The sequence below is a fragment of the Equus caballus genome, chromosome 10 (genome assembly GCF_041296265.1).
Source record: "Equus caballus isolate H_3958 breed thoroughbred chromosome 10, TB-T2T, whole genome shotgun sequence".
Classification (NCBI taxonomy): Eukaryota; Metazoa; Chordata; class Mammalia; order Perissodactyla; family Equidae; genus Equus; species Equus caballus.
Genome location: NC_091693.1, coordinates 44,253,350 through 44,264,744, shown reverse-complemented (window position 1 = coordinate 44,264,744; position 11,395 = coordinate 44,253,350). Strand labels below are relative to the sequence as shown.

At 42.1% G+C, this 11,395-nt stretch overlaps 2 protein-coding genes across 37 annotated transcripts in view; one reads left to right on the top strand and one right to left on the bottom strand.

Moving 5' to 3' along the window:
* Positions 1-479, bottom strand: part of DOP1A (DOP1 leucine zipper like protein A) — a 91,518-nt gene extending 91,039 nt beyond the window's left edge. For 12 of the 29 annotated variants that reach the window (XM_070225186.1, XM_070225200.1, XM_070225194.1 and 9 more), the window contains exon 1: positions 347-473. The gene's annotated coding sequence lies outside the window, so the exon portion shown is untranslated. Of the gene's footprint in view, positions 1-346 lie in introns of all 29 variants that reach the window. The other 17 variants (XM_070225198.1, XM_070225205.1, XM_070225189.1 and 14 more) reach the window with 6 other exon arrangements.
* Positions 480-2,124: 1,645 nt separating this feature from the next.
* Positions 2,125-11,395, top strand: part of UBE3D (ubiquitin protein ligase E3D) — a 153,710-nt gene continuing 144,439 nt past the window's right edge. For 6 of the 8 annotated variants that reach the window (XR_011422568.1, XR_011422567.1, XR_011422566.1 and 3 more), the window contains exon 1: positions 2,181-2,402. Coding sequence is in view for 5 of the 8 variants with exons in the window: in XM_070225182.1 (XP_070081283.1) it covers positions 2,326-2,402 (77 nt within the window). In the remaining 3 variants the exon portion in view is untranslated. Of the gene's footprint in view, positions 2,403-11,395 lie in introns of all 8 variants that reach the window. The other 2 variants (XM_070225183.1, XM_070225185.1) reach the window with 2 other exon arrangements.

The window sequence follows — 11,395 nt, the reverse complement described above, 5'->3', positions numbered from 1 at the left end:
CGCGCGCCTCGATCGCACAGGTGCGACCTCCACCCCAACCTTGCGCACGGCTCGGCCTCGGCGCAGCAGGCTCGGGACCCGCCACCGGACGCCCCGACACAGCCTCCGGCCACCCGTGCCCGGGCCGCCCTCGCGCCTCCGCCCGGCCCCGGCCCGCCAGTCCCCAGAAACCAGAGGGCGGCCGGCCGGCTTCGCGGCTCCAAGCGGGGCCAGGACTGCAACACCCCCGCCGCCCCAGCCGCCTGCCCCGCGGGGCGTCCCCGCGGCTCCAGAGCGAGCCGGCTGAGAGGCGGGTCGGGGCCGGCGGGCGGCCTCGCGACCGCGCCGGAGGCGGGGACGCTCTTACCTGCCGTGGGCTCGGCCGCTCCCCGCCGGCGCCGCTCTCCTGGCAACCGCGACAGCGACACCGAGGCCGGGAGCCCAAGGGCCTCCTGACAGCTCCCAGCGTGCCCCGCGCCCACGCCGGCGTCGACGTCGACGGCCCTCGGTCCCCGCCCCTCCGTTCCTCCCTCCTGTCCCTAGCTGTCGCGACAGCTCCCTCAAGCGGACTGTCGAGGAAGCGGCGCCCGGCCGCCACCTGCGGGAGCGGGCTCGGAAAGGGCTGCAGCAGGTGTTTCCAGCTCGCCGGCGCCGACTTTTGATGGAGAGTTTGAAGGGATGCTAGGGATTGAAAACAGCTTTTAAATATTAGTTAAACAATTATTTAAGTATTATTTAAATAATTCTTCAGTATTTCATATGAAGAACTTGAGGCTCACCTGGAGGTTAGAAGACTTGTTAGGAGACAGTTGTCAAATTTGGCGCAATTTTGAGTCTAGAACTCTCTAAATCATGTAGTTAGTACAACGAGGATTGCACCGTTTTGCCTAAACCGTAGGGTCAAAAAAAGATTGCATTTTTTCCCGAATGTGTGACTGTATGAAATATAACAGTCTTCCAAAATAATCAAAAACCAATTATGAAGAGCATGCTGCGCGAAACATGTTTTATGTTTCAAAATAATGTCAGTATTTAAGCACTTAATAGCCTTGAGAATTAAAAGTAGAAGATACGGGTTGAAATGGTCACCCTTCATCACCCTTATTTGAGATGGAATAACAGTAAACAATTCTTTTAACCGCGTTATTACCTCCATCCATGATTTTGAATTATCGTGATGGATACAGGAATTTGTGAAGCAACCCTACAAAACTTTAAAAACTCCGAATACCGATTTTAGAAAAATTGTCTTAAACTAGTATCTCTAGGGAAGTGGGTTTATTATTGGAAAGATCTTCAAATTGATATGTTTGGTTTATGGTAATTATGACCTTGAAATGATAAATGAATCAATAAACATGATTTTCTGTATATAACATCATTGTTTCTGCTTTAAAAAACGAACAGCCTCTTGTTTTTACAGAATTTTTATTATAATTCTACCGTGGCCTTTTATTTTAATATTTCCCCATTATAAGTATTTACATTATACTAGATCTTTTTCTTTACCATGTCAAATTTTCCAAAATTTTCTTTTAGTGGTTATGAGATCACGACTTCCCTGAGTCAATTTTTTCTTCTGCAAAACTGCGTAGTGGAAATGTACATATGGAATCATTCTCATCTTCCTTTTTTCAAAGTTGCAGGAATGGTTCATCCTGTGATTCACGATACTAGATTTAACCACACTGTCTACTGCATAGACAGAAAGCTCACATTTTTGCAATTATTTCCATCGTGGAGCGATCTTGTCTAAATTGAGAAGCAATGCCAAGTCAACTCTGGACATTTGTTGCTGCAGGCAGAGGAGAGCTAACAAACCATACTCCATAGTTCATAAAAAAGAGACCATAGTTCTTAAAAAAAAAAAAAAGAAGAAGATAAAGTGGGTTTGGGGTGGGAAATTCTGCTCCGGGCCTCCTAGGGACAGTGCCCGCCTCTATCGCCTCCCTCCATCATCTCCCGCTCTTCCAGCCTCATCCCTTCCCATGGTAGCCAAAGAGGTCTACTCTGGTCTGATTTTTAGGGTCATTTCCAGGGAGACTATCGCATCAGGTCACGCCCATAATAAACCGAGTGGGAGGACGGTTTGGCTCTCCCCGCCCCCCTTTCTCAGCGATCAGACGGAAAGCCGGATTTGAAAATGCTCGCGCCCCGCCTGTCGAGTCCCCGCGGCGGCGCGCTCTCCGCCCGGCAGGCGGCGCTGTGGGCTGGGAGGCTGTGTGCGCCCGGAGCCGGTCCCGGAGGTCCGCGCCGCCGCCGCCGCTGCTTCTGCTGGGGCCGCACGTGCAGGAGCTCCTGGCCTTGGCGTTCCGGTTCGCCAGAACCTTCGGCTGGGCGCCCGGCATGGCGGCTGCCGCCGCGGAGACGCGCGTGTTTCTGGAGGTGCGGAGACGGCTGCAGAGCGCGCTGCTGATCCTGGGGTAAGGCCAGCGGTGGGCGCAGCGCCTGGACCGCTTGTCTGCTTCTCAGGGAGTCTCCGACTCCCTCGGAAGCCTGGAATTTCTTCTTTCTAGTTACTTTAAAACCTCTCGCTTACTCAAAGTGGAGTGTTCTCCCCCACCCTCCCGCCCTGATTCCCACCCCGATTCCCACCCCATAGTCCCCCCATCGATTGGCAGTACGGGCATCACTTGGGAGTTTTTAGAAATGCAGAGTCTCAGCCCTACCCCAGACCTGCTGAATCAGAGCTTAGATTTTAACACGCTTCCCAGGGTTCAAATGCACATTAAAGTTTGAGGAGCACGGATGTAAAATAGCTTTGGCAGTGCCCCGCGTTTCCAACAAAACAATGCAAACAATGCCTTTCGGGATCCTTGTTATAAGATCACTTCCACCGTGTGAGCTCCCTTTTTTGTAAATAGCCTGTTTTTTTTTGTTTTTGTTTTTCTGTTCTCTGCAGAGAAACCGACACAGTCGTTCAATAAACGTGTGTGGGGTGAACGACTGACAAAGGTTACAGACTTCTTATTGGAGCTCATTCTTTCATTCATATTCCGAGTTCCAATGAGAAGTCTGCAAACGTTTAACTTGTCATTCACTGCACAAACAAGAAACTTTTAGGAAGAGTGTTCTCTTTTTTGTTTGGGAGTATATGGGCCCCTCGACTATTCTCTTGTGACCGCTGTTTCAGAGTAAGTTAGATGTTAAAACCCTTAAAATTTTATTACACAGCGCCGCACTGATGTAGATTGACGCTTTGCTTTCTCTCTTCAATCAGCCAGGTATCTGGTGTGGCAGTTTGGGATTGGGCATGAGAACTGCATTCAGATCCTAGCTTTGTCACAGGGGAGAATCATTCAATCTGAATTTTTTCAGTTGTAAAACGGGGATGATGTTTATTACTCTTCTTTCTCTCTCTCATCTCTCTCTCAAATCGTGAGTTCAGACAAGTATGTCCAATTCCAATCCACCTTGTAGGGTTATTAGGAGCCCAAACCTTACACAAGGCAAAACAAAACAAAACAAAACAAGACAACCTCCCTACTTCCTCCTGTCAAAGGGGGCCTTCGAGTTTCCTCTGGATTACTCTCCCTTGTTTAAGCAAGTTAAGAAACCTAACTTTGCTGGCACTACTAGTTTGTCCCTGGTGGTCTTTGGCTGTTGAGCTTTATCATCAGTCAGTTCCCCCTACCCTAAAAGCAACTGCTGTTCTGATTTCATTCAACAAAGATTAGTTTTGCCATTTCTTGAACTGTGTATAAATGGATTCATGCAGTATGTACTTTTTTGTTTCTGGCTGCTTTCCTTCAACAGTGTTACTGAGATTCGTGTTTCATCTATGGCACTGCATATATCAGTAGTCCATTCTTTTTTCTTGCTCAGTAGTTTTCCACTGTAGGAATATATGGCAATTCATTTATCCATTCTTCCATTGCTGGATGTTTTGATGTTTCTAGAGCTTGCTTATTATGAATAAAGCTGCCATAACATTGTTGTGTTTAAGTCTTTCTGTGGACATACGTTTTCATTTCTCTTGGGTGGAATTGCTGGGTCATAGGGTAGTTGGGCTTTACTTAATGAGAAGCCACCATACAGTTCTCTGAGGTGAATATGAAGTGCTAGTTTATATTCTTGCCGGAAAGGAAATGAGAGTTCTGATTGCTTCACATTCTTGTCTGCGTTTAGTGTTGTCAACCTTTTGGATTTTAGCCATTCTAGTGGTATAAAGTGATATCTCATTGTCATTTTAATTTGCATTTTCCTGATTAATAATGTCGAACACCTTTTCATTTGCTTTTTGGTCATTCATATATGTTCCTTTGTAAAATGTCTTCTAATTATTTGCCATAAAAAAAATCAAGTTGTCTTATTGTTGAATTTAAAGAGTTCTTTATATAGTCTGGAAACAAGACCTTTCTCATTTAAGCCTTGTGAATATATGAATATTTTCTCCCAATCATCTGTAACTTACCTTTTCATTTTCTTACCAGTATCTTGATGGACAGAAACTTTTTTTTTCATCTTAGTAAATTAATTGAGGTAAGAATTATACAGCTTTTTAGAAACTAGTCAGACAATTCCTATTATGCTATGTAACAAGTGTTTTTAGTGAAATTTGAGATTGTTTAGTTTGTTCCTTCATCTGAGTCTGCCAGAGCTTTTTTTTTTATTAAGATTATGATAGTTTACAACCTTGTGAAATTTCAGTTGTCCATTATTGTTAGTCATGTTGTGGGTGCACCACTTCACCCTTTGTGCCCTCCCCTTTCCCCTGGTAACCACCAATCAGTTCTCTTTGTCTATATGTTAACTTTCACCTATGAGTGGAGTCATACAGAGTTCGTCTTTTTCTGTCTGGCTTATTTCACTTAACATAATACCCTCAAGGTCTATCCATGTTGTTGTGAATGGGACGATTTTGGATGGACAGAAACTTTTAATTACAGTGAAGTGTTTTTTATGTCCTAAGGGGTCTTTGCCTACCTCAAGGTTGTAAAGATTTTTTCCCTGTGTTTATTTTCTAGGAGTTACATAGTTTTAGCTTTTATATTTAGATCTATGATTATGTCACATTCATTTTTGTGTTTGGAGTGAGGTCAAGGTCAAAGTTCATTTTTTTTCTGCAAGGATATCCAGTTGTTCCATGACCATTAGTTAGAAAGACTGTCATTTCCCCCACTGAGGTAACTCACTGTCTTTTGTCAGAAATCAGTTGACTGTACATTTGTGTAGTATATTTTCTTCTACCCTTTTACTCTCAACCTGTGTCTTTATATGTGAGTTTTTTAAAGCATATGCAGGGTGGAATTTTTAAAAATCTATTCTGACAACCTCTGCCTTTTAATTAGAATTTTTGTTTTATTTACAATGTGAATGATATTTTGAGTTTTAGTCTTGTTCCTAATCTTAAAAGAAATGCTTCTAGCATTTCATCATTAGGTATGATGAAGTTGACTTTTGATGAATCTTTTGGTAGATTGCATAGTTCCTTTCTATTCTTAGTTTACTGTGGGTTTCAATCGTGAACAGATAATTGTATTTTCTATAATGATTCCTGCACGTATTGTGTTAGTTCTATTTTTTCCCTTTAATCTTTACATCTGTGAATTGCATTAGAAAAATCTGTTTAAAGAACAAAATCATTCCATTTGCAATAACATGGATGGACCTTGAGAGAATTATGTTAAGTGAAATAAGCCAGCGAGAGAAAGATAATCTGTGTATGACTCCACTCATATGAGGAATTTAAAAGTATGGACCAAGAACAGTTTAGTGGATACCAGGGGAAAGGTGGGGTGGGGGGTGGGCACAAAGGGTTGAAGTGGTGCACCTACAACATGACTGACAAACATTAATGTACAATTGAAATTTCACAAGATTGTAACCTATCAATAACTCAATAAAAAACAAATTAAAAAAAAAAAAAAGAAAAATCTGTTTAAGTTAAGCCATCTTAGCATTCCTGGGATAAACTTAGCCATGCATTTATTCAGTCCACAGATGTTTACTGAGTTCCTATTCTAGTGCCAAAAACTCAGATTCTAAGTGCTGGGTGTACAGCTTTGAACAATAACAACGGCAAAGACAAAAATACTTGCTCTCGTTGAGCTTGCAGTCTACCGGCAGCAGTGGGCGAGAGGTAGGCAGAAAATACACAAAATAAATAAAATATATATTATATCAAATAGAGATCTGTACGTAGAAAAAAATAAAACAGAAAAAGGGGTAGGGAGAAGAAATTACAACCCCTTATTCCGAGTGAGAAAGCAGCATTTGAGTAATCACCTAAAAAGAATGAGATGTGGAACCATACGCTATTCAGTGGAAAACGGTTTCTCTCTGAGAGAACAGAGGCATGAGGGGGTGCCTAATTTAGAGAGATTTGGGTGGGCTGGTGGAGCATGTAGGAAGGGGTCTTAAAGTGGTGTGCTGGTAAATGTTTAACAACCTGCTCTCCAGGAAAACCAAACCCGTCAACAAACTGAAACCTTCAGGAAGTGCATTTACTGATTCCTCTGGTGAGAATACTTTCACCACGGATGATGTCAGGTTTCCGAAGGGAGGTCAGCTGGTTTGCAGAATGCCTGGAATTTTAACAACTGGCTCTAGTATATCACTGGACCTTATAGATCATTGATAGGACTTTAGCTTGTACTCAGAGTGAGATGTGAAGTTGTTGGATAGTTTCAAGCAGAGTGTGATACCTGAAAGAATGCGAGCGAATAGTGAAGAAAGCCTCAAGTATAGAAGGTACGGACAATTAGGGTCTCAAAAACGTTGTTTTGGAACCATCTCAAACTTGTAAGCTGTCACTCCTGAATATTTTGTTGTGGATTTCCTACAAATAAGGACATTCTCCTACATAACCACCATGCAACCCTCAAAACTGGGAAATATGTTACTACCATCTCATACTTAGACCTCGTTCAGGTTTTGCCAGTTGTCTACGTAATATCTGTGATAGCAAGGTAATCCAGTTCAGAATATGCGTTGCATTTCATTGTCATGTTGCCTTAGTCTCTTTCAATCTGGAAGGGTTCCTCAGTTTTCCTTGACTTTCACGATCCTGACACTTATGAAGATTATAGCCCAGTTATTTTGTATAATATCCCTCCATTTGGGTTTGTTTCACGTTTTCTCAAGATTAGGTTCAGATTAGGCATCTTTGGCAGGAACATCACAGAAGTGACCCTGTATTCTCATTGCATCCTGTCAGGTGGCACATGATTTTGATTTGTTTCATTAAAGTTCATGTTAACTTTGAGCACTAAATAAGGTGGTTTCTGTCAGGCTTCTCTCCCATCAAGTTACTCTTTTCCTCTACATAATCAATAAGTATTAATTAGAGAGGTCCTTTGAGACTATGTGAATACCATGAGTCTGTTCCTCATCAGACTCATTTTGTTCATTCATTTATTTACATCAGTATGGAGCCGTGGTCCTGATGTATTCAGTGGGTTACTTTTTTGCTCAGAGTATACCAGATGTGGCCAGGGGAGTCCCTTCAAGATCATTTCTGTGTCTTCTTTGACATGTCCCTGTCATTCTTTGATTGCTTCTTTACTGTGTTGCACAGCAAGATGTTCCAGGCTCATCTCATTCTTTTACTGTTCCAGCCCTGGATGTAGTTATTTTTCCTAGGAACCCTGTTTTGTTTTTGTTCGCTTGTTTTTAAGTGGAAAATGACCTTTAGAAACCAAAATCTGGACTCAAAGTGTACTCATTACTATTGGGATGTCACTTCTTCCAGGCCCACTAGTGGACAGAACTAGAGTGTGTGTGTGACATATATATGATATTTATGTTACCTGGCCCACCATCTGCATAAGACATTAACCACAGCCCTGCTCAGAACATATTCTCTTTAGCTCGCAGGAAACCACAAAGAAAGGGAGGAGGAGATGACTGAGACATATAGTCGAAACCAGTTAAAACCAGCTGAAGGCGACATGGCACTCTGACTTGACCTGACGTAGACCCCGCAGCTCATTATACACTCATTGTAATACATTACCATGCTACATAACACACCCACCGGCACCATGACAGTTTACAATTGCCATGGCAATGGCAGGATATAGCTAAATAAGGAAAGAAAAGAGGTGGCATCCTGTTCCCCCAAAAAGCTTGCCAAATTCCTCAAATAACTATGACTATTCTTCCCCTTCATTGCCTTGATCCCTTATAACAGTTGCTTACTTGCCCCAAGAGCTGAGAAGCTGATTTGTGAACGTAGTTCCCACGTCTCCATTCTTTGGCCATTGAATAAAAGCTTGTGCTGTTGAACGCTCAGCTTTGGTCTCATTTCAAATCCATGACACCGAACAGAAAAGGATCCTGCAAGGAAGAAAGGGCTAATTGTGGGTTCAAGTCCCACCAGAGGGATGCAAAATTGGTAGCATTTATGTAAGAATGTATATGTGTATGTGTATTTGCATATATATCATACATACACATATGTACGTTTACATCTATATTTGTTACTGTATCTGTTCATATACATTGAAAACCATGACTTCATACAAATATTTCCAGTTCTTGTCTACCACCACAGGAGCCATTCTGGTTTTCTCCCTTTCTGTCTTTGTAGCTCTGTTCTCCCATAGTGAAATCCTGGCTTTCATTATTCTCATGGCATACATTTACGTAGTCAATTCCCCTCTTTGTGACTGATGTTCTGCTGGCATCCTTTGCTGCTTCCCTTTTCCACTCAGTATTGACACTCTCCTCACCTACTTGTGCTCTGTTATAGACTGAATGTTTGTGTCCCCTGAAAATTCATATTGAAGCTCTAACCCCCCAGTGTGATGGTGTTAGGAGATGCGGCCTTCGGGTGATAGTTAAGTTCAGCGGAGTTCATGAGGGTGGAACCACCATGATGGGATTAGTGCTCTTGTAGGAATAGACACCAAAACTTCTCTGTCATGCAAGGATACACAAAGGAGGCAGCCATCTGCAAGCTAGAGAGAGGGCCCTCAACAAGAACCAGATCTGCCTGCACCTTGATCTTGGACTTCCCAGCCTCCAGAACTATGAGAAATAAATGTCTGTTGTTTAAGCTACCTGTCTCTAATGTTTTATTTTAGTCACCTGAGCTGACTAAGAGAGGCTCTGAAACTCCATGCTGAGCTGCCTGCTTCCACCTCCTGCTCAGCTCTCTTCACTACTCTTGGGATCTGACATCGCTGCTGGGTGGCTCTCCTGCTGGATGCCCTCTTCCCCCTGCTGGGTTTCTCACATTCACCCCAGCCACTGTGGTTCTCCCATCCTGGCGAAGATGCCTACTTTACTCAGCCCTGTGTAACTGGCTGAATTGTTCAGAGAGGGGAAGAAGGATAGTAAGCCACAGATGGGGGGGTGGGGTTAGGAACCCGGTGGTGTCCCTTGAGGCACTTCCCAGTGCCAACTGCACCGTCCAGTTTGAAAATCACAGAAGTAGTAAAATGGACAAATTGTGTATTTTTAGAGCAGTGGTCAGCCAACTACGGCCCGTAGGCCAGTTCTAACCTGCGGCCTGTTTTGGTACGGCCTGTGAGCTAAAACTGGCTGTTGCATTTTATAAAGGGTTATTTAAAAAAAACACAAGAATAAAGTAGAATATGCAACAGAGACCATCTGTGGCCTGTAAAACCTGAAATATTTACCATCTAGCCTTTTATCTAAAATGTTTTCTGACCTGTGCTCTAGAGGATTATTATTTCTTAAACATTTCTTTTTTTTTTTAAATAGCACAGTTTTATTTATTTATTTATTTATTTATTGAGTTCATAATAGTTTACATCAATGTGAGATTTAGGTTGCACATTATTTCTTCTCTGTCACCACATAAGTGCTCCCCTTCACCCCCTGTGCCCACTCCCCATCCTCCTTCCCCTGGTAACCACTGAACTGTTCTCTTTGTTCATATTCCACATATGAGTGAAATCATCTGGTGTTTGTCTTTCTCAGTCTGGCTTATTTCGCTTAGCATAATTCCCTCCAGGTCCATCCATGTTGTTGCAAATGGGATGAATTTGTCTTTCTTTATTGCTGAGTAGTATTCCATTGTATATATATATACACCACATCTTCTTTATCCAATCATCATCAGTCGGTGGGCACTTGGGTTTTTTCCATGTGTTGGCTATTGTGAATAGTGCTGCAATGAACGTAGGGGTGCATATGTTACTTTCGATTGTTGATTTCAAGTTGTTTGGATAGATACCCAGTAGTGGGATAGCTGGGTCATATGGTAGTTCTATTTTTAGTTTTTTGAAGAATCTCCATACTGTTTTCCATAGTGGCTGCACCAGTTTGCATTCCCACCAGCAGTGTATGAGGGTTCTCTTTTCTCCACACCCTCTCCAACGTTTGTTATTTTTAGTGTTGGTGATTATAGCCATTTTAACAGGCGTAAGGTGATGTCTTAGTGTAGTTTTGATTTACATTTCCCTGATTAGTGATGTTGAGCATCTTTTCATGTGTTTATTGGCCATCTGTATATCTTCTTTGGAAAAATGTTCATATCCTCTGCCCATTTTTTGATCAGGCTGTTTTTTTTTTATTGTTCAGTTGTGTGAGTTCCTTATATATTATGGAGATTAACCCCTTGTCAGATATGTGATTTGCAAATATTTTCTCTCAATTGGTGGGTTGTCTCTTGTTTTGATCCTAGTTTCTTTGGCCTTGCAAAAGCTCTTTAGTCTGATGAATTCCCACTTGTTTATTTTTTCTTTTGTTTTCCTTGTCTGAGAAGACATGGTATTTGAAAAGATCCTTATAAGGTCGATGTCAAAGAATGTGTTACCTATATTATCTTCCAGGAGTTTTATGATTTCAGGACTTATCTTCAAGTCTTCGATCCATTTTGAGTTTATTTTTGTGTATGGCATGAGATAATGGTCTACCTTCATTCTTTTGCCTGTGGCTGTCCAGTTTTCCCAACACCATTTATTGAACAGACTATCTTTTCTCCATTGTATGTTCTTGGCACCTTTGTCGAAGATTAGCTGTCTGTATATGTGCGGTTTTATTTCTGGGCTTTCAGTTCTGTTCCCTCCATCTGTTCCTGTTTTTGTACCAGCACTATGCTGTTTTGATCAGTATGGCCTTGTAGTACATTTTGAAGTCAGGGATGTGATGCCTCCATCTTTGTTCTTTTTTCTCAGGATTGCTTTAGAAATTTGGGGTCTTTGGTTGCCCCATATGAATTTTAGGATTGTTTGTTCTATTTCCATGAAGTCATTGGGATTCTGATTGGGATTGCATTGAACCTGTAGATTGCTTTGGTTAGTATGGACATTTTAACTATGTTTATTCTTCCAATTCATCTGCATGGAATCTCTTTCCATCTCTTACATCATTATCAATTTCTTTCAGTAATGTCTTATAGTTTTTGTTGTATAAGTCCTTCACTCCTGGGTTAAATTTATTCCTAGGTACTTTATTCTTTTAGTTGCGATTGTAAATGGAATGGTATTCTTGAGTTCTCTTT